At 42.4% G+C, this 23424-nt stretch overlaps 2 protein-coding genes and 1 pseudogene across 2 annotated transcripts in view; 2 read left to right on the top strand and 1 right to left on the bottom strand.

Annotated features, from left to right (window-relative positions):
- LOC135224052 (uncharacterized) overlaps positions 1 to 23424 on the bottom strand; it is an 87452-nt pseudogene that overhangs the window by 12933 nt on the left and 51095 nt on the right.
- LOC135223776 (protein canopy homolog 4-like) overlaps positions 1 to 23424 on the top strand; it is a 41799-nt gene that overhangs the window by 16668 nt on the left and 1707 nt on the right. The gene's annotated exons all lie outside the window — the stretch shown is intronic.
- On the top strand, positions 21 to 23229 carry LOC135223775 (protein canopy 4-like). The gene is given in 6 exon segments (XM_064262554.1): positions 21 to 166; positions 17217 to 17334; positions 22288 to 22425; positions 22665 to 22749; positions 22975 to 23061; positions 23063 to 23229. Coding segments are annotated over 6 exon segments (678 nt in total). The 5' UTR covers positions 21 to 57; the 3' UTR covers positions 23204 to 23229.

Raw genomic sequence — 23424 nt, 5'->3', positions numbered from 1 at the left:
ATGGTGGTACTATTCGGTACCCATTAACGTCACTGGGTAAGCGTAACCAAAAAAGACATGGAGATGTACGTTGTAATCGGACTTATTTTCATTGCAATATCGGCAGTGCAATGCGGAGACATTGAAGAGGAGAAGTATGGTGTTATTTATGCCACAGACTGTGAAGGTAAGTCCTCTTAACTTACCTTAGGTATGTTAAATTTTGTGGCAGTTCCAAAACATATTGCTACAGAAATCTATAAATGAGTAGTATACCTAATGACTGTCTATATTGTAGGTATATCCTCGTCCATATTAAAACATTTAAAGCTCTGAGAAACCAAACTAGCTAGCTAGTAGTACTAGCTACTACTAGTTAATCCTAGGTACAGGGTAAAGGTTTCACAGTTATTCAAATGACACTAGGGTAAACACCGATTGGACTAGCCGAGCCACTGACTACGCGTTTGAGGCCACCCTCCGAAAAGTACTTTAACACGTCCTGACACCGGAGATGTCATCAGGCATGAGTTGTTGGTGGTGATAGCAGGAGCTCAAGACCTCTACTCTTCTTCAAAGTAAGTATAGGGTAGAACATCACGACAGGCCAACCCTCATCACGGTAAACGGGTCTTATTCACTCGATATTTAATTGGTGAAACATGAATACAATTGCAACTCTAAGCATACCATTTAAAAGACTGAAGTTTCGTCAACATATTGTGATATATGAAAGCCCCTCCCATTACGAACTAAATAAGCATGTGAGCTCTTCGTAAAATATGTTTTCAAGGCAGTTTTGAAATCCAATATGGCGGCTACGTTTTGCATGGACGGTTCTCATCAGTGACGGCCACCATCTTTCCCCAGCCTTCCAGCACTCATTTGAACAATGTTAGCGTATGTATGTAACGTTTATTGATCTTTACTCAAGATTGCAGTTGTAATCAGCACAATAAAACAACATTTGTTGCCTATATTAGTGAAAGTATGAAACTTGTTATTCCCGGGGTTATGGTTGGAACTGAATTCATTCTTACCTTGTAATCGGCGGTTTTTATCCTTACTGCCATCACAACTGAAACTCCACAGGCTTATTTGATTGTTATTATACACATTTTGGTCTCAGTTCACTCCACATTGCACTTTAAAACCCGTTGCTGTTCCTGGTTTCTAAGCGCGCGCGCCATAAACACAATTACGAACAGCAGACGACGACAGACGGCGAAAACTGCAAAGTTTATTCCCTAAACTGTTTACTTTACTCGTTATTTAGTTTAAATTTACTTTGTTATTAAAAACAATTTTGATTTAATTCATGTATATTATCCCTTTTTTGCAACCAAATTACCCCGAAAAATTACAGATATTTCTAAAGTAGATAAAATCAAATGTTTCTAACATTTTCGTACATCTGGCTGCCGAAAAACCATAGAGGAACGAATACGGAAAAGTGCAGAGGAACGACTACGTTTTTTTTTTGCTTTTTTGTTTTTGCTAGCACTTTTCATTGATTTCAGTCTTTATTAGTATTTTGAATTTCTTTAATAATAATCATATGCCAGAAATAATGTAACCTTTAATGTTGCATGCTTTAATGTTTGCATGCTAAGAAATGGCAAAAATCATCGTTGCCACATTAGTGGAGCTTCACCACATATGCCGTTCCATTATTATAAACTGTTTCCATGAATTCTAGTTGTCATAGTAATGCAATAATGATAAAATTGCTTTAATATTTATGTTATATACTTCCAATACATAGCCTAATTTCACCAAATTTCAACGTTTTGTGTGTAGTCTTATACCCAGTTTGGAGGGTCAACACTTACCGAATGGCAACAGAGAGAGAGAGAGAGAGAGAGAGAGAGAGAGAGAGAGAGAGAGAGAGAGAGAGAGAAAGGAAGGCGGAGGAACGAAGAAGAAAAGGAAAAGGGATGGCGGTGGAGGGGGGGGGGGAGGGGGGGGGTTGGGGTTGGGGAGAGGGTAGGTGGAGCTTTATACGCGTGTCGTATCCATTTCTGCATAATGGAGTTTTTGTCTCTTGGTACAAGGACAAGTGTCGTTATTCTTTACGATTAGTGATTCACGATACCCTTATAAATTACGGCACTGGGTGTAATGCACTATAGCAAAATCTCGTTCTGTTAAGAGTGTGCGTTACAGAAATAGGTATTGCCCAAAAACGGTGCTTGCACTGTCTCTGAAACCCATAGTAGACATGCTGCTTAGTTGTCAATCAAGTTTTATAACCAAGTATTTTTACAAGCTAGCTATTGAATAAAATTTGTATTTGTTCCGACACGGCATACAAACCTTCGGGACTCCTTTTACAATAGGAAGGTACTAGCGGCAGCTGGATAGGTCGTAAGCTTTCGAACAAGGGGTTCGGTAGTTAACTGCTTGTCCGACAGGCGCGCGCGCGCGACTGGGAGGTAAACAAATCACTTTTGCTTTCGGCCTGCTGGCATCCGTGGACGTGTATCATCGCTCTCTGCCCGCTTCATCGTCGTTTGCTTTCGCATGATTGTGTTTTTCTTTTTCGATGTATCTAGTGAAACTGAATTGTAAGTACAATCATTTCATTTGATTTCAATTGTGAATTAAGGATCTTGCTGCACAACGCTCTCCGATTACCCCGAGTGCCGGGACTGAAGGGCGTAATTGCGGGAATTCATTTTCCCAGAATGATCCTCGTATTGTGTATGCTCGGTGCCGAGGGCGGGAGCGCTCGCTCCGAGCGTATATTGGGTTGGAAATGTGTAGATGAAAATCGTAAGTAAGTACTCTTTTCATTTATATTTTTTTGACCTATGTGCCCGTTGCCGAACGAATACTATCGCACGGAAACTTATTCAGTATGAAAGTGGAATCGCAAGTACAGTATCTTTTTCATTTTCATAGATTATTTTATTGTAGCAATACTCATTTTGGATCAGTTTCCGAGCTTGCCGGAGATTGATCCTTCCCCCTTTTTATGTTGAATGAAGTGAAATCGCAAGTACAGTTCTTTTTCATTTTCATTTTGTTATTGAGATTGCATTGTTGACTGGGATCAATGTTCCGTTATTCATGGGAATTGATCCTTCTCTTTTTGATTGTATGAAGTGAAATCGCAAGCGCAGTAGTCTTTCATTTTCATATATCTGTTGATTGCATCAATTCGTTAGGGATCAAGGTTTCCAGAAACCTTGATTCATAAGGTAAGGAATGAAACATTTCACCCTTACGCTCGGTACCGAGGGCGTAAATGCGCTCGATCCGAGCCCTTTTTCATTGTGAAGTGAATCGTTTGCAAGATGCATTTTCATTTTGTTCCTTATTATTGATTGCATCAATATTATTGGGTTCAAGTTCCGCTCAGTCAGGGAATTGATCCGTATGCCTTGTATTCGTGCCGATGGCACGATTGCTAGAGCTCTTATTTTGTGTTGGGTACATGGGTACTGTGCGGGGGAGGGGGAGGGGAACGAGAACCCCCCGCTCAGTTCCCACTGATGACTCTTCCCTTGGGGGGGGGGTGGGGGGGGTAGGTTATCGGCGTTCTTCTCCTCGCCCGATCCGTCGAGCGCGGGAGGGCGCTCGGTGCCCGATGTACAATTGTATTAGGGGTCTCCACTCGTTCGGGAGGGATCAAACCCCCGCACGAGGGGATTTTCCCCTCCATTAACGCTACTACTTTTATTTCCCCAGGTGATACTGCCACGAGGGTGGACCTTGGTGAGGTATGGGCGTCCTTCCAATTGCAGAGCGTGCTGTGTGTCCAGGGGCGGCGGTTCTATGTCTGGCATTATTGCGGTCACCCATGGAGTGGTGAACACGCAACCAGGTGACGACGTCCCTCCTCACCTGGTGTACTCGCCTCGCGTGGTAACAGTCTTGCCTACAGCCGCTGTGAAGTGCCGTTCACCGTACCGAGAGGGGGGCGTGCCGCCGCCGCTCGTTGGTTGCCGCGCTGCAGCGACCACACTTCCGCTGCCCTAGAACTCGCCCCATGGACCTGCCGCCGGTAACAGGATGTTGCTGCCTGCTGCTCCACTTCCTGTGTTTCCGGTGCTGCCTGCCGTACCTGCGATTCTGGGCTGACTGTCCAGGCAGTTGCTGCGCTGGCCGTCCCTGCCGTTGCTGCGCTGCTGTTCTGCCGTTGCTGCGCTGGCGATCCCTGCCGTTGCTGCGCTGGCTGTTCCTGCCGTTGCTGCGCTGGCGGTCCTACGAGGATGTGCTGGCCGTGCCTGCTGTTCCTGAGATACCCCATACCTGCTGATGTCGTCCCTGTTCGTGGTGGTACTACCCCAGACTGTGGTCTGTCTGTACAGGTGCGTCCGGGCCCTGTGGCTTCGGCTACAGCAGCCCGGCTCCGCCCTGGATAGCAGATCTTAGCTGTCCTGAGGAAGCTGAGCGAAGAAGAGGAGGAAGGTGTCGTGGTCGTCGTCTTCATCTTCTTCATGGTCGTCAGCCGCCGCCTCTTCCCCTTCGACTTCTAAGGCTTTACAGCCGAGGAAGAAGAAGGTTGCCTCCTCCCTCCTAAGAAGCTTCCTCGGGAGCTTCTCGGGACCCGTCTCACCTCGGTGGGACGGGAGGGTTTCTTCCGCTGGTCCTCCTGCTCCTTCGGGAGCGGGGCCCGTCTCTTCTTCCGCAAGGAAGAAGACTACGGGGACCAGAGGGGTACCCGGCTAACACCGGTACTTCCTCGCCTGGCGTAAGTGGTTCTGCCACTGCATCAGGGTCCGTCTCGGCCTCTCGCTCGCGGGAGGTACCGAGTGTACGGTCGCCTAACAGCGACCGTGCAGCCAGGAAACAGACCTCTGAGTCCGCTCAGCGTCAGGTTCACGGCACGGGGCGGAAGACTGGTGACAGCCGCTCAGGCGACTCTCACCAGACCAGCTCTCACTCTCGCGGTGAACAGCTGGCTACCCGGGGACGTGACGGTCCACGACCGACACGGGCTGAGGCTGGGAAGAGGTCCTCCCGTTCGCCGGTGCCAGCCACGGCTGGAACCAGCGACGTGACGTGCCGTGAGGACAAGCACCGGTCTCACTGTGACAGTGGAGCCTGCAGGTCGCCTAACCGTCGCTCTCACAGAAAGCGACCGGGTACGGCAACCAGCACCAGCTCTTCTGACACTCGAGATCGGGGCCGCTGTGCTCAGTCCAGCCGTTCTCCACAGCGAGACGGTTCGACCAGGCCTGCAGCTCGATCGCCACCGCGGGGTTGACGATCGCCTGCAGCCCTCCAAGCCTGCTGGTTCTGCAGCGAGCAACGAGGGTGGGAGCGTCAGGTCTGCCTCTCCGTACCTTCAACCACCTCGGGTTACACGGGAGGAGCGACGGTATTGAGGAGTGATCGTGAGGGGTGCGCCCCTCATGATCCCACCACAACGCCCTACGTGCCAGGCACGGTTCTTGGACCGGCCAGGGCGTATGCGCAAGTGGATGGGGAAGACCGAGAGGGCTGTCGCTGTTCCTTCTCTTAGGAGGAAGGTTCTCGGAATATGCTCTTGTTCGAAGGGCTTAACGGTCCCACTCTGCAAGATGCTGTGACTTCCGAGATCCAGAGGAACTTTGCCGAGGTTACGGCGCTGATTCGTCAGCACAATGACCTCGGGGAAGGATCGCCGCTCCCACCAGCAGAGCACGTCTCGGCTCGAGTCGTTTTGGGGCCCGAGAGGGAACCCAAATCGACGGTGGGTCGGCCGCGATCGGAGCTTGCCGACTGTGTTGAACAGGTAGTCTCTCGTCTCCGGACAAGAAGGCTCTCTCAGTTCTGGACGGTCGAACAAGCTACTTCACCTCCTCTACTGCGACAGAGGCGTTTATACGTCGTCTTCGGACACCGTATTTAAATACCCCTTCGGTCCTCCTGAGGTTTTCGACCTCGACGAGGACTGGAATGAGTCGGAGCGGTATCGGCTCTCTACTGTCAGGTGTCGATCAGCCCCACCCAGACGACGTTCACAGTGGCGGCAGACCCTTACCTACAGTGAGAGTTCGTAACCCTCCTCGGGAAAGCGTTTTCTCCTGACGATACGTTTTCCCAGACTCTTAGAGGCCATCGCCGCAAGGCGATGGCTGCTCCTACTTTTCTCCAACTGCTAGTTCCACTGGGAAGGCGAGCGAGTATCCAATTCCTCCCCCATTCCCATCTCTCCTTACGGGACCCGGTCCAACAGCAGGCGTACGTTCCAGGGGCATCGAAGGACGTAGCATGGAGACAGGAGATCAAGACATACTGAGCAAGAGAACTGTAGAAATCGGTACGGATCAACCACGGGCTTTACAGCCGACTCTTCCTGATGGAAAAGTCTACGACAGGCTGGCGCCCAGTGATAGATCTCTCTCCCACGAACCGGTTGGTTCGCCAGACCCGGTTCACGATGGAGACGGCACGCTCAGTGCTCGACTCTATCAGGGAGAACGATTTCGTGCTTTCAGTGGACTTGAAGGATGCGTATCTACAAATACCCATTCATCGGTCCTTCGGAAAGTACCTCCGCTTCATCCTCGACGGGACGGTGTACCAGCTCAGGCCACGTTGCTTCGGTCTCTCAACCGCCCCACAGGTGTTCACGCAAGTGTTCACTCTGGTGTTTGCTTGTGGCCATTCGCACGGGATATGTCTGATGGGATATCTCGACGATTGGTTAGTCCTGGCGAGCTACCGCTCGCAGTGGCTACCAGACAGGGATCGACTGCTCGAGTTCTGTCGCGATCTGGGGATCGTCTGAACTTCGAAAAAGTCCGATCTCGAGCACAAGCAGAGGGATGAACAGTACCTGGGTATGCTGATCGACACGGTAGCAGATTCAGGGAGGCGGCCAACCAGTTCCTGTCTCGGCAGGAACAGGTAGACTCAGCAAATGGCAAGTCGTGATCGGACACCTGTCGTCACTCGGGAGCCAGTCCCTAGGGCGTCTTCACCTGCGGTCTCTTCAGGGAGACCAAAGGAGAGTTGGTCACAGGCGGACGGATCCCCCAAGCCTCCCTTGATCACTGACACAGGAGGTGAGGCAGGACCTAGCCAGGTGACTGGACGACAGGAACCCTCAAGAGGAGTGCCTCCGCGCACTCTCCCCCCGGACATGCAGCTGCTCTCAGACGCATCGACCGAGGGATGGGGCGCACACCTGGAAGAGTTGCGGACTTCAGGAGTGTGGTACGAGAACGACAAGCACCTTCACATCAATGTACTGGAACTAAAGGCAGCGTTCCTTGCTCTCCAAGAGTTCCAGGACCGCTTGATGAGACACTCATGGTGTTGATGTACGACAACCCACGGTGGTGGCTTACGTCAACAAACAGGGGGGACCTAGTGTCTCTCCCGTTGTATCAGTTGACTCGGCAGGTGCACGAGTGGGCCGCACACTCAATAGAGCTGTCGGCACGCTACATTCCAGGGAAGGAATGTAGTAGCAGACCACGCTCAGCCGTCGTGATCAGGTGATAAGGACCGAACGGTCTCTACACCAGGACGTGGCGGAAAGGCTCTTCGACCTGTAAGGGCGACCAGTCGAGGATCTGTTCGCCATCCGGCACAACAGGAAGCTCCAGGTGTTCTTCTCGGCCGTGCCGGATCCATGGGCAGCTGCAGAGGACGCTCTTCAACACCCGTGGGACAACCTCTTCGCCTATGCCTTTCCCCCGTTCAGCCTGATTCGCAAGGTGATCAGTCGAGCATGGTCATCCCGAATCTCAGGATGATCCTGAAGGCTTCCAAATGGCCACAAGCCATTTGGTATCCGGACCTGCTGGCTCTTCTCGTAAGAGAAACCGAGAGAGATTCCCCGGTTTGGCACAACCTCTTCGCCCAGCCACACGTCGAGAGGTACCACCGAGCAGTCCAGTTTCTACGTCTTCACGGCTGGCTGTTATCCACCTTCTCTTGCGAACGAGAAGCTTTTTCGTTGCGCAAAACAGAGATGGCTGGAAACGTCCGTCAGTCCTCTGCAGCTGTGTACCAGGGGAAGTCGGCCGTCTTCGGTGGTTGGTGTCATAGACGGGGCCCATCTCCTCTCAGAGCCAATCTTCAGCAGGTAGCGGATTTCCTCGTTTTTCTTCGCCGAGGAAGCTCCTCTAAGTTCCCACAGTCAAGGATACAGAGCCGCCTTGTCGCTCCTCCTGAAACTGACGGGATTGGATATCTCGAACTCGTTCGAGATCTCCTTGCTTAGTAGCAGCTTCCAAAGGTCTTACCAAACCAGGGAACCTCGAATGAACCTCGTCTGCTGGACCTGGCATCGGCGAAGAGAGTACGGGAACGTCATGCAGATAATGATGTGGATGAGATGCTGCTTTGTCCTGGGAGGACGCTACGGCGCTATCTGAAGAGAACTCGACACCTCGGGCCTGAGGGTCGACGCCTCTTCGTTAGCAACGGGGTCAACAAGAAAGAAGTATCAAGAACACTCTTTCGTCCTGGCTGCGTGAGATCTTCAGGAGGGCGTATGATGCTGATGGTAGTGACGACATCCGTACGTCCCGTCCGAGAACTCACGAAGTTAGAAGTATTGGCCCTCGTCGGTCGTTTCGTAAGAACTTCTCCGTGGCGAGGTATGGAAGGCAGTGGTCGGTACAACCAGACCACCGGCAAACTTCCTTATACCTATTGGATATTCTGCCCATAGGTCCTTGGATCGGTTTCCTTAGGACCTGTGGTGGCTGCTCAATACGTCGTCTAGCGAACCCAGACCCTAGCAGGCTGAACAGCATCGAGTCCTGGTGTGACTGTATGAATAGATAGTGATGAGGAAGTGACTGGCTTCTCTTTCTATCTTTTTATTCCTCTAACTACCTATGGGTAGAGGGATACGGTCATCACCCTGCTGGATAAGGACGAGATGCCGGTGAGCTATACGACAGAGCCCCATCCTATCCCTTGCACGAGGGATGGGAGCAGAATATCCACACTTCCTTCTACAAGGGGGGGAAGTGGATGCCTACAAGAGTCAAAACCATGACTTTAACTTGCTCCTGTACAGGAACAAGTTCTTACATTGCTGGTACGAAGAGATGCGCATGCCCCTCTCTTAGTACTCGGTCCAGAGGTCTGACCATTGATCCTGCGGTGCACACCCCGATCAATCGGACAGAGGCTTGGATCCCTCCCTCGCTCTTACGACCAGGGAGGCTTCCAAGGTTGGGCGAACACCAGTCTGTTCACAAAAGACTCAGATTCCACCCACCAAGAAGTGAGTCTTCCTATTGTAAAAGGACCGAAGGTTTGTATGCCGTGTCGGAACAAATGACAATTTGTCCAAAATTGCATTTTTCCTAACTATACAAACCTGAGGTCCTTTTACACATAGCCCCACCTCATGCCACCCCTCACTCTGCAGTTTTTGCTTGGGCCAAAAGCAAAAGTGATTTGTTTACCTCCCAGTCGCGCGCGCGCGCTGTCGGACAAGCAGTTAACTACCGAACCCCTTGTTCGAAAGCTTACGACCTATCCAGCTGCCGCTAGTACCTTCCTATTGTAAAGGAACCTCAGGTTTGTATAGTTAGGAAAAATGCAATTTTGGACAAATTGTCATTTTTCTCAGTCAAAACATATGCCCCTCAATGCTAACTTTCCTCTTTTAACGACTTTCTGGTCATTGCAAATTTGGTCATTGCAAATTCGGCCCCATAATTTCTTATGGTGCGAAACAGACAGAGCCCATGGACCGAAAACGATTGCGTCACACTACGGCGATAATCCAGCAGTAAAACATCTTCATATATCCAAAAACCCGAAAGTAAATAATAAAGATATATATGCGCATTACGATTACAACAATTAACATGTATAGCTGATAACAATCTGCATGAATAACTGGTAACTGTTCTGCAATGACAGTTGAGTATAGCAATTATTTACAATAGGTACGAAAGTCAAGATGTCGTGACGTTCATAATACAGAACTTAAAAGAACGTTCTAATCAGAAAAATAATTACTTAAATTTGAGTCAGAGTCGAGTTACTTTTTCAATAACGAATATTTTCAAATTAATCATCATAAATAGTAAATATTGATGTTTTACTACTTATTTAAAAATTAGCTAAGAGCACGCTTCTCGTCATCTTCTACCAAAACAGCTGTTTACTCCTGGCTTGTTGTTGTGAGAAATCGTGTTTCGATTGTTGTGATAAAAGTGCTCCAGCGTCTGTGGGTACAAGTGGTGTGCGGATTTATCACAGGAAATGGAAAGTTTGTTGACACAAGCGACTCCGTAAACATCAAGATGGCGTCAATCTTCGAAACATTTTTAGTGTAAGTAAAAATTTCTAAAGCGTTTTGGTGAGATTTCCACTGCCGTGGGCGCCATTTCAGTACCCTCTGTTTAAATCTTAAAATTTGGCCTTAATTTCTAACTTTGGAGAAAATACTTACTTCGGAAAGGAGAGTAGAGTCTTTAGCTCCGTTTCTCACCAACAACGTCGCGACTGATGCCCATCTCGGGTGTCAGGACGCGTTATAATGTACTTTATCGGAGGGTGGCTAGGTGTTGATTGTAGGTGGCCTGCTTGGCTGCTGTGATGTTTTACCCTATTCTCCAAAGTTAGAAATTAAGGCCATATTTTAAGATTTAAACAGAGGGTAATGAAAAGTGTGGCCAACGCAGTGCACACTAACCCCATGACGCTTTAAAATTTTTTACTTACAATTAAAAAAGTTTTAGAAGATTGACGCCATCTCGATGTTTGTGGAGGTGCCTGTGTCAACAACTTCACATTTCTGTGCTAAATCCACACACCACTTGTACCAAACTTCACATTTCCTGTGCTAAATCCGCACACCACTTGTACCCATAGATGCTGGGCACTTTCATCATAACAATCGTATACCCGACCTCTAACCAGTACTTATCCGAGGGAACTATGGCATTCTTTGTGGCGTTTTGCACTCTTCAATTGTTTATCAGTGCTTTCAATTGGTATGTGTTTACCCTCCAAACTGGTATAAGGACTTACTCAAAACTGGGGAAATAAGTGAAATTAGCGTACCTATTTGTAGTATATATACATATTACAGCAATTTATCATTACTGCATTACTATGACAACTAGAATTCATGGATACAGTTTGTAAATGCATCTGCGTATGTGTGAAGGTCCACTAGATTGGCAACGATGAGTCATTTTTCGTCTGGTTGTCTGCTCGTAAAAGTACATCAGAAATATTTGTAATTTTCATGATTAATTTGGTTGTAAAAAAGGGATAATAGAGGCATTGCATTAAACATTTTGAAGTTACAAAGTAAAGTTAAACTAAATAATGAGTAAAGTAAACAATTAAGGGAATAAAGCTTTGCACCTCATAAACAGTGTAGTCGTCTGCTGCTCAGTAACTGTTAGTGGAGTGTTGTACTTAGGAACCAGGCAACAGCAACCTGGTTCAAGTGCAATTTGGAGTGAATTAAGACCAAATGTGTATAATTACAATCGAAGAAGCACTGTGGACTTTCAGTTGTGATGGCAGTAAGGATAAAACCACCAATTACAATGTAAAAATGAATTCAGTTCAAACCATGACCCTGGGAATAAAAAGTTTCATACTTTCACTAATATAGGCAACAAAATGTTGTTATTCATTGTGCTGATTACAACTGCAATCTTGAGTAAGATCAATAAACGTTACATATATACGCTAGCATTGTTCAAATGAGTGCTGGGAAGGCTTGGAAAGATGGTGGATTGTCTGTGGTTAGAACGGCCAGTCACGCGATTGCCGCCATGTTGGATTTCAAAAACTGCCTTGAAAACAGATATTTTAGGAAGAGCTCACATGCTTATTTTAGTTCGTATTGGGCTTTCATATATCACATTATGTTGACGAAACTTCAATCTTTTGAATGGTTATGCTTAAAGATGTAATTGTATTCTTGTTTCACTAATTAAATATCAAGTGAATAAGGCCTGGCCACGCGATGGACGATGGATCGTCTTGCTGTTGTTTACCCATTGTTAAACGCAGTATAAGATCACGAATTGCATAAATATTTTTACATATTCATGATTATTAATTTGAAAATATTCGTTGTTGAAAAAGTAACTACTGTCGATTCTAACTCAAGTATCAACAGTTTTGCTTGTGAATGGTACCTACGGTGTTGTTCATGCTCTTCAATTGTTTATCAGTGTTGCTAATTGGTATGTGTTTACTCTCCAAACTGGGTATAAAACTTACACAAAACTAATCATATAAGGGGAACTTGGCTCAGCCTTATCACTCGATATTTAATTAGTGAAATAAGAATACAATTACATCTTTAAGCATACCATTCAAAAGATTGAAGTTTCGTCAACGTAATGTGATATATGAAAGCGCCATACGAACTAAAAGAAGCACACGAGGTCTTCGTAAAATGTGTTTTCAAGGCAGTTTTGAAATCTAATATGGTGGCAACTGCATGACGTGCCCTTCGTAACCACACCAAGCCACCATCTTTCCCAGCCTTCCCAGCACTCATTTGAACAATGTTAGTGTATATATGTAACGTTTATTGATCTTGCTCAAGATTACAGTTGTAATGAGCACAATAAAAAATTTTGTTGCCTATATTAGTGAAAGTAGGGAACTTCTTATTCCCGGGGTCATGGTTTGAACTGAAATTCATTTTTACCTTGTAATTGGCAGTTTTATCCTTACTACCATCACAGCTGAAACCCCACTGTGCTTATTTGATTGTAATTATACATGTTTTAGTCTTAATTCACTCCAAATTGCACTTGAACTACGTTGCGGTTCCTGGTTCCTAAGCTCTCACTCCACAAACACAGTTACAGGGAGCGCTCACTCCACAAACTCCATGGGCAGTACACAAGTACGTACTCGGTTTATGAGGTACAAAGTTTTATTCCCTTAATTGTTTACTTTACTCATTATTTAGTTTAACTTTACTTTGTTACTTCAAAATGTTTATTTAATTCATGTCTATTATCTGTTTTGCAACCAAATTAACTCTGAAAAATTGCAGATATTTCTAAAGTAGATACGAGCAGATGGCAAAATGACTTATCGTTGCCAATCTAGTGGAGCTTCACACATACGCCGATGCATTTGCAAAGTGTTTCCATGAATTCTTGTTGTCGTAGTAATGCAATAATGATGAAATTGCTCTAATATGTATACATACTACAAATAGATACGCCAATTTCATTTATTTCCTGGTTTTGTGTAAGTACTCAGTTTGGAGGGTAAACACATCCGATGGCAACACTGTTAAACAATTGAAGAGCGCGAAGACCGTAGGTACCGTTCACAAGCAAATCTGTTGATATTTAAGGTAGGAATCTAGTTACTTTTTCAACACGAATCATTTTATTTTTCAAATTAATAATCATGAATATGTAAAAATATTTATGCAATTCATGACCTCATACTGCTGTTTAACTATTTATTAAATAATTATCTAGTGCATGCTTCTTCTTCTACCAAAAATTGTAGTTTCCTTGAATAAGTCGTGGTTGGAAGTCGTTGGTAACGAATTTTGTGAAGAAAGTGGCCCAGTGTCTATGGGTATAAGTGGTGTGCGGATTTAGCACATGGAATGGGAAGTTTATTGACACAAGCGACTCCGCAAACATCAAGATGGCATCAATCTTATGAATATTCTGAGTTGTAAGTAAAAATTTTGAAAGCGTCATGAAGGTAGTGTGCACTGCGTATTGCCAGACTTTTCATTACCCTCTGTTTAATCTTAAAATATGGCCTTAATTTCTAACTTTGGAGAAAATACTTACTTCTGCACAAGGAGAGTAGAGGTCTCGAGCTCCTCCTCTCACCACCAACAACTCATGACTGTTAACCATCTCCGGTGTCAGGACGTGTTAAAGTACTTTTTCGGAGGGTGGCCTCAAATGCGGTAGTCAGTGGCTCGGCTAGTCCAATCGGTTGTTTACCCTGGCATGTCAAAAAGCTAGGGGAAACCACCGACTGGGCTAGCGGATCCAGTTTCCACCGTGTGTGAAGCCACCCTCCGAAAAAGTACTTTAACACGTCTTTACACCAGAGATGGGCATCATTCCCGAGTTGTTGGTGGTGAGAGCAGGAGCTCGACACCTCTAGTCTCCTTTTGAAGTAGGTATTTTCCAAAGTTAGAAATTAAGGTCATATTTTAAGATTGAACAGAGGTTAATGAAAGTCTGGCTCTACGCAGTGCACACATAGCTCCATGACGCTTTCAAAATTTTTACTTACAACTCTGAATATTTAGAAGATTGACGCCATCTCGATGTTTGTGGAATCGCTTGTGTCAATAAACTTCCCATTCCATGTGCAAAATCCACACACCACTCGTACCCATGGATGCCGGGGCACTTTCTTTACAAAAATCGTAAACAATGACTTCCACCCACGACTTACCCAAAGAAACTACGATTTTTTGGTAGAACAAGAAGCATGCACTAGATAATTATTTAAGTAAATAGTTAAAGGGCAGTATATGGTCATGAATTGCATAAGTCTTTTACATATTCATATTTATTAATTTGAATATATTTGTAGTTGAAAAAAAATAACTAGATTCTTGACTCAAATATCAACAGTTTTGCTGTAAACGGTACATACAGTGTTCTTCGCGCTCTTCTATTGTTTATCATTGTTGCCAATTGGTATGTGTTTACCCTCCAAACTGGGTATAAGACTTACACAAAACCAGGGAAATAAGTGAAATTATCGTATCTATTTGTAGTATACGTATATAACATATTAGAGCAATTTGATCATTATTGCATTACTCTGACAACTAGAATTCATGGAAACAGTTTGTAAATGCATCGCGTATGTGTGAAGCTCCACTAGATTGGCAACGATGAGTCATTTTGCCATCTGCTCATATCTACTTTAGAAATACAGGCAGTCCCCGGGTTACGACGGTGTGGCTTACGACGTTCCGAGGTTACGACGCTTGTCAATAGACATTATTTCCAGGGTTACGACGCATGTTCCAGGTTACGACGCATGTTCCAGGGTTACGATGCCTACAACGCTCATCTGGGAGATGAAATATGACACACCAAAATGCAAAATAATCAATATTTGAAGGTTTTTTTGATGATAAATGCCATAAGAATGCAGTTTACATAGTTTTCAATGCACCCAAAGCATTAAAAGTAAGGTTTTCTTAGGATTTTTGACGATGTTCCCGTTACGACGATTTTCGGCTTTACGAGCGTCTCAAGAACGGAACCCCCGTCGTAACCCGGGGACTGCGTTGTACGTATCTGTAATTTTTCAGGGTTAATTTGGTTGCAAACAAGGGATAATAGACATGAATTAAATAAACATTTTGAAGTAACAAAGTAAAGTTAAACTGAATTATGAATAGAGTAAACAATTAAGGGAATAAACGCTTTGCACCTGATAAACGTGTAGTTGTGTGCTGCCACAACTGTGTTTGTGGAGTGAGCGCTTAGGAACCAAGAACCACACCGTAGTTCAAGTGCAATTTGGAGTGAATTAAGACCAAACATGTATATTACAATCAAATAAGCACTGTTGAGTTTCAGTTGTGATGGCAGTAAGGATAAAACCACTGATTACAAGGTAAAAATGAATTCAGTTCAAACCATGACCCCGGGAATAAGAAGTTTCATACTTTCACAAATGTAGGCAACAAAAATGTTGTTTTATTGTGCTGATTACAACTGCAATCTATGCTAACATTGTTTAAATAAGTGCTGGGAAGGCTGGGAAAGATGGTGGCTCTGCTGCGCTTACGAAAGGCACGTCATGCGGTTGCTGCCATATTGGATTTCAAAACTGCCTTGAAAACATATTTTACGAAGACCTCACATGCTTATTTTAATTCGTATGGGGCTTTCATATATCACATTATGTTGTTGAAACTTCAATCTTTTGAAGAGTATGCTTAAAGATGTAATTGTATTCTTGTTTCACCAATTATATCGAGTGAATAAGGCTGATCCACGCGATGACGATGGATCCACAGCGGTGTTTCCCCCTACATACCTTGGGTAAATGACTAAGTGGTGACATACTTAGTACTTCCCGAAAAAGTACTTTAATTCACTGCCATGAGCATCAGTGAAGAGTTGTGCCCATCACGGCAGCACACGAGACCTCTACGCTCCTCTTGTAGTGTTTTCTCTTAAATTACGAAATCTAATGGCATAATTCAAGCACTTTTTTGGAAAGTGACCATGTTCCGAGAGAGTTGGCTGCTATGTTGCCGCTCAGTCATTTACCCTGAATGTTTCATAAGAAAAATTTGATCCCATCTCCCCACTAGGCTACTAGGTACGTATGTCTAAACCATTTTATTAGCTAATGTTAGGTCCACATAATTCTTACAGTTTCTCCTATAACCACAGTAACCCCTCTGTTATTCTTCCTAAATTCATAGTTGTTGCAAATATGTCCAGAGTAATTATTGAGTAATGACAAGGAAACCCAAAAATCTTACTGTTGTCTGGGTTAGTTATGAAAATATACACTAGCTTATAACACAAAAAACCAAAAAATGAAACACTTTACCAAGCAAAGTATGTAATTCAGAAACTGTCACAGTAGCCTATTCTACCCATAGTACTTATTCATGATCAATAACTAATCATAGAGAAATCCAATAGCTGTCTTTTCTACTTCAGGGGCTTTTAGGTGGGTATGTGATCCCAGGAATATGCATTTTCATATTTTGCCATATACTGAGGTCTGCCCTCTTCCTTTCCTCCATTTGGAGCAGGTGTATTGTTGTTGGAGGAAAGCTTCATACTGATGGGGTTAGGTGTAGTTTTTCTCGTGTAAAAATGTTGGTGGATGGTGGGGTTTCAAAACCAAAGTTTAAGGTAGTATAAAACAAATATTTTTGTATGGAAGTTTCATTTGTTTCACAACAAACCCATATTTGTACTTAGTCCATTTTTTTGTAGCCAGAAAGGAATTTTTTTAATTACCTTTTTCTAAAAGTTTGCATTTCATTGCATACAAATTTCAGTTGTTGTTTTATTATGATTACCTAATCTCCAACACCAGAAATTGATAGTTTTTATGTAAGATGATAGCAAGTTCAGTACTGCCAAGTGAGTAGGCAATGGTCCCAGTTGTGTTCCCCTGTTGCTGAAATTAACTATTAACAATGTCTGTTTTGTTAAAACCTCTTTCCCTGCTGCTTTCCCTGTTGCTTGAAAGTAGGTAAGGTATTGTTGCAATTCAGTAATTTGTAGGCTATAAAATGATAGTTGAATTTTAAAATTAAAAATGTTCATGCCGAAACATACAGTTTTTTTCTCTTTTTACAGTTTGTAAACTTGTCACAAGAGAGGTTTCTGAAAGATTGCAGTCTACTGACTCCTCTGATGTAATTGAAACAGGGTACAGCATTGATGGTAAAAAGAAGAAGACTAAATATAATAAGTCGTGAGTAGTTATTTTTTTCCTTGATTTTGTCAATTTTAAGATGTACATTGTTGTTTAGTTCACCCTTTATGAATTCTGATATTTTTTTTTATACAATATTTAAAATCTTAGGCATGTTATGACTGTTACAATAGTCATGCTCTTATATATGTAGTGTGTGTGACCATTTAATAGCTATATCTTTTGCTAAGTCAATTTTGTACCATGAATACTTACCATAACTTTGGTATATTTAGTGGAAGACTGATTAGTTATGTATAAAGATGACCGAGGGCAAAGATATTGACAAGTACGTCTTCAGACCAGAAATAAATTCAAGTAGTTTGTGCACCAAATTTAAGAGGAACATGAACATAATAGAGTTCTGATAAGTTACAGGAAATATATGGGGTAACTATTAATGGCTAATAAATTAGACTGAATTTCATCAAAGAAACTGAAGGATATTTTCTGGCAATGTGCTATTTTGTGGTTTTTGTCACTCAAGTGGAATTTGTAAGTAAGGTTTTGGCTTTAACCAGTGGAAGGATAGAGATTATCCTTCAATTAATGGAATAAGTTTTTTCAATCTCTCTTGGAGCAGAAATGGCATTGCAAAATTTATGCTCACAGAAAGTACTTTCACAAAGTTAACAACAAGAAAACTGTAACGGGTGTTCCATATTATTAAGAATATACATAGTCCATGTCTTTGAAAATAATGGGAAAAATTTATCAGGATTCATACTTTACTAATTGTTGAGGTTTCATAGTGAATGATTTTGCTGAGCTTTAATATATGGCCTTTGTTGAGCCTTACTGAATGTCTTTGTTTAGCATTATGATTTGCACACAGGGCCAAAAGTCAGTCATTGTCCCTCTTCCAAACCAAAGACTATCACCCGAGGCCATTTGCAAGCAAACCTATGCAAGATCTGTAGAGACTGTTACCTCCCATGGCTAGCTTGTCCTGTAGGCAGAAGCCCCTTTTTTTAGTGGCAAGATAAACCAGGGAAGCTAATGGATGGGACCAATATCGCTTGTCTGGAGTGAAATACAGTATACTCTTCTGCCCATCTAATGCATCCTCAACTGTGATAGATATGTAGTATAACGAGATGCAAGTAACCCTCAGTTTTACCAACATTTACTGGTCTAACTCATTTGAGCTCATTCACACAGCTAGAACTAGTATGTACCTACATCTTTTGATTACTTAAGACAATTACTTCTCTTCTGCCTCATGTCCACTAATATTCAAAACCTTAAAACTTGATACGTTATTTTTTATTTCTCTCACTTCCAACATACCTAAACTATGTAATTGGTAATTTTGTAGCCACACAGATCGATACAAATTTTTTTTTACTGCCTAGCGTCTTACAGAAGTAAAACAGAGCAAAAATTACTCACACTATAGGGATGCTTCATCTCTTCTAGGGTCCAGAACACTCTACTTGTTGCTCTTCTACCCTGTTACATCAAGTGCTGTAAATATACCAACCACTTGTCACTTCCTAGCACACAAATACCCAGTTAGTCATTGTAATGCACTCGGTTCCATAGGATCTTAAGTGGAAAAAAGAGTGGGACTGGAATGACAGACAGCAGTTGTGACAAACAAAGGAGGAAGGAGCGGAACAAATCCAGAAAAATAGGCATAAAATTCATTTATTATTGTACAAGTGAGTCATTTACAAAATATACAAGTGAGTCATTTACATAATATACAGTAATAAACAAAACAAAAATAAACATTATATACATATAATACATTAAGCAATAGCAAAGGCAGCAACAATAAAAGCCCAATTAAGTCATTCTTAAACAGCTCAATAAACATTTTGTAAGCAGCATAATGATAACCAAAAAATAATGCAGTAAAAGCAGTATCTTAAATAAAAAAAAACCTCAGCATAAATGCAAATGCAGTAAAATGTATATATAACCTGGCAAGCACCAAGCCAAGCCATGCCATGCCAAACACTAAAAGCCAAGCCAAGCCGAGCCAAACATCTAAAACCAGCCAAGCCAAGCCAAGCCAACCATGCCATACCAAGCACTCTAAAAGATAAGCCAAGCCAAGCCATGCCATGCAAGCACTCTTAAAAGCCAAACAAAGCCAAACCATACATGACAAGGACTCCAAAAGGCAAGCAAAGAAAGCCAAGCCAAACCATGCCATGCCAAGCACTCTAAAAGCCAAGCCAAGCCAAGTCAAGCCAAGTCATGCCATGCCAAGCACTCTAAAAGCCAAGCCTATTCAAGCCATGCCATGCCAAGCACTCTAAAAGCCAAGCAAAGCAAAGCTAAACCATGCCCATGCCAAGCACTCTAAAAGCCAAGCCAAGCCAAATCATGCCATGCCAACCACTCTAAATGGCAAGCAAAGCAAAAGCCAAATCATGCCATGCAAAGAAACTCTAAAAGCCAAGCCAAGCCACCATGCCATGCCAAGCACTCTAAAGCCAAACCATGCCATGCATGCAATCTAAAGCCAATCCAAGGCGAACCATGCCATGTCAGGCACTAAAAGCCAAGCATAGCCAAACCAAGATATGCCATGCCAAGAACTCAAAAGCCAAGCCAAGCCAAACCATGCCATGCCATGCCAAGCCAAGCACTCTAAAAGCCAAGCAAGCCAAACATGCCATGCCAACCACTCTAAATGCAAGCAAAGCAAAGCCAAACCAAGCCACAAAACCATGCCATGCAAAGAACTCTTAAAAGCCAAGCCAAGCCAAAAAACCATGCCATGCCATGCCTTGCAATCTAAAAGCCAATCCAAGGCAAACCATGCCATGTCAGGCTACAAAAGCCAAGCATAGCCAAGCCAAGATATGCCATGCCAAGAACTCTAAAAGCCAAGCCAAGCCAAGCCATGATATGCCAAGAACTTCAAATAACCAAAGATTTTGACTTGTAACTAAAGTGTTCTCATTTCTACGAGATATGGAGATATATGATAACTGAAACTTTAATATTGCAATAAACTCCCTGAACACCTGAGTTAGCCCTGGCCACTGACCAGGGCTAATTCAGGTGTTCAGGCAAGTATAACAATATCAGTTTTATTAGGAAAACTTCATTTTTATAAATGAATGGATAATGGTATGCAAACATATATAGGCAAAGAGATTTGTGTGAATATCATCTAAATATCTAAAGTTTTGTTATATTGACTAGCACAGGAATTAAGTTTAATTAATTAAATAAACCAGAAAAAAAACATATTCCATGGTTTAAGCCAAAAAACATGGTTTAAACCAAAAACCATTGATTTTGCCAATCCTGCAAAACCAGGCAGCTTTAATACTCATAAAAACACAGTATTGTAAATAATGAAAAAACCATAAAATAAAGGTTACAATAAATGCAAAAGCAGGGAGCATAATAATAGGTTAGTAAAATCAATGTTACAGCATAACAAATGCAAAAACAAGCAGCACACCACAAAAACTGACAAACTCAAAGAGTTGCCTAGACAGTCACAACTGTTAAGGAGAATGCTAACAAACAGGCGAACACAGTTGAGGCATCGAGACAGTCACTGGCTGCAGAACAGGAACACACTCACAAAACAGATGACCCTGATCAAGTCATCGAGACAGCTGTTTGCTGCTGAAGGAATAAATTCACACTGATGACCATAGTTGAATCACTGAGCATCCTCATACTGCCATCAGAGAAGATGTTAAACTAACAGATGAGGTGGTCCTCTACCTCCTTCTGAAGCCAACAGGTAGGTAATACCTATCACCCATCCAAATGACTCCCTTCTGCTCTGCTGCCAAAATATGTACTGCTATTCTCTGCTACTACTCTGAACCAGACTTGCTGCCACCCTGGACATGACTGCTGCTGTCAAAAGCAAGATGACAGATGTTAATATGCCCCACAAAGAAAAACACGAATAAGTAAGGAGGCAACGACCACCAAGGGCAAACGATTGTTCCCATTATAACAACCATGGAACCTCACAGTTTTGCTTACTATAGCTCTGAAGGCAGTCAGTTATAGACTGAGTGACCTAACAAACTTTACTTTTTAATAAATGAGGTGATTAAATCATTCACTTATGGTAAGGAAATTTCTTGTACTTGCTTTTTTGTGTAATTTTTAAGTTAGTCTTTTCCATAGTCTCCTTCATTTTCTATGGCTAGTACGTATATGCCCTTATGAATTTTTCCATATGGAATATCCATTTTCTTTTTTTACTTTTATGTACTGTATACTGAATAAATATATACTTTTAATAGAAAGAATTCCATTTGTGTTAATGCAATGAGAATCATTGAATGGAATTATTTTATGAACCAGGTTGATATGCTGGTGTTCAACTTTATTTAGTTATACATAATTTCTACTTTTGATACTTGTATTTTTGGGTTTGGGTGTTCCTTAATACATATGTTACTTTTATCTCTACATACAATGTGTAAGTATTTTCTTGTCCTTTAATGTTTTTCTTATTGATCAAAGTGAAAAGTTTTTTTTTTTTTAACTCTTAATACTTAATCATCATCCATCCAGGCTTTGCTCCTGGTAGATTTTAAAAGTATCTTTATTAAATATTTCTAGCACTGTATAAGATAATAGTTCATAAGTACAGTTGCTCATAATACATAATAGGTAGAAGAGCTTAAAGAATTGCAGTACAGTACACAAGTACAGGTGTACATCTTAAGGGGTATGGAACAGTTTTATAACTTCAGGTAAGTGTCATTTAGGCTGTTTGTAACTTTGAATAACCTTAACCAAGTGAATATTTGTTTCCTAGTTTTATAATAGAACAGGCTTATCTGCACAGTTGTAGTGCTTGTGCACATTTTAGTAGTCTTTTTCATTGTCCTACTATCCTTAGTTATTAATATGTTATAAAGCACCGACATAAGTTCACTTTTCACAAGCTGAATTGTATGTATATAAAGAAATTTGAAATATAACAAGTCCTACTACTTCTCTTTCCTACAGAGAGCTGCGACTAGTTGAAACTCTGGAAGAAGTTTGCAATGGAATGCTCGATTACAGGATACACAAGGAGAGAAAGGACTCCACAAGATTTGCTAAGAAAATGAGTCAGACATTTAAACAAACTTTACATAACCTTGTGTAAGTAAATGGTAATGGATATAGAAAGCCTTGTGTCAGCTTCTGTTTGTAAATCTCACAAGACTGATACATCTGGTAATTGTAAATTTTGTTACATTATCCCTTATTACTGTAAATGTTAGTTTCCTTAACTAATCTTGGTCTAGTTATCCTTTGTCAAATTATAATTGTAATTAAGTTCAACCAGACTAGCAGACCTTTCAGATAACTAGATTTGTTAAATAAAATTTAAATTTCAGGAACAAAGGAGTAAAAGTCGATTTAGGAATGCCGTATGAGCTTTGGGATGAACCCTCGGCTGAAATTTCTCACCTTAAAACTCAGGTTAGTTAACAGTATTTGATAGTCACTAGAAGAGTAATGCTGTAAATACCAATGTTTTTGTGTTAAAAGTGTTTTCTTTAGTGTTCAAGGTGCATTTAGTGAACATATAACTTCTTGTTTTAATTTAATGAAATTTACTTGTAGTTTTGGTGGAAAATTAAGATGCATAAAGAAATCTGTTTTTACTGTAAATTAATCATCTATTTTATTTTGTACCATTTCAAGTGTGAGAGGTTTATAGAAGACCATGAAGATCGTATATCCGACTGGTATTTTGGAAAGCAGAGAAATACTCTAAGGGAGTCTGTATGTAAAGAAAGTGCTTCGAGATAAAAAGTGTTTAGATGAACCCAATGGAGAAGACATTGAAGTTGAACCTGAAGCTGCCTCTGAAACACAAGTCAAGAAAAGTAGGAAAGGGGATATGGGAAAGGCTGACAAAAGTGAACTATAGGTGCATTCCTTATGTCACCTATTAAATAACTCCGTTATTTGTGGTACGTTTAGTCGTTTTTAGGTAGTCTTTTGATTTACTCAGGTATTGAAACAAAGGAGTTTAATAGGCTATATCTTGTCATCTTTCTTCTGTTTACAAGAAACTGGTAAATGTTTAGAGACTGCCACATAGGCGTAATTAGTTTATTGCAGCTGTGCTGTTTTGTTTTGCTCATATGA

The sequence above is a fragment of the Macrobrachium nipponense genome, chromosome 10 (assembly GCF_015104395.2).
Source record: "Macrobrachium nipponense isolate FS-2020 chromosome 10, ASM1510439v2, whole genome shotgun sequence".
NCBI lineage: Eukaryota > Metazoa > Arthropoda > Malacostraca > Decapoda > Palaemonidae > Macrobrachium > Macrobrachium nipponense.
The sequence above is the reverse complement of the archived record's forward strand: the minus strand, read 5'-3'. Positions and strand labels throughout refer to the sequence as shown.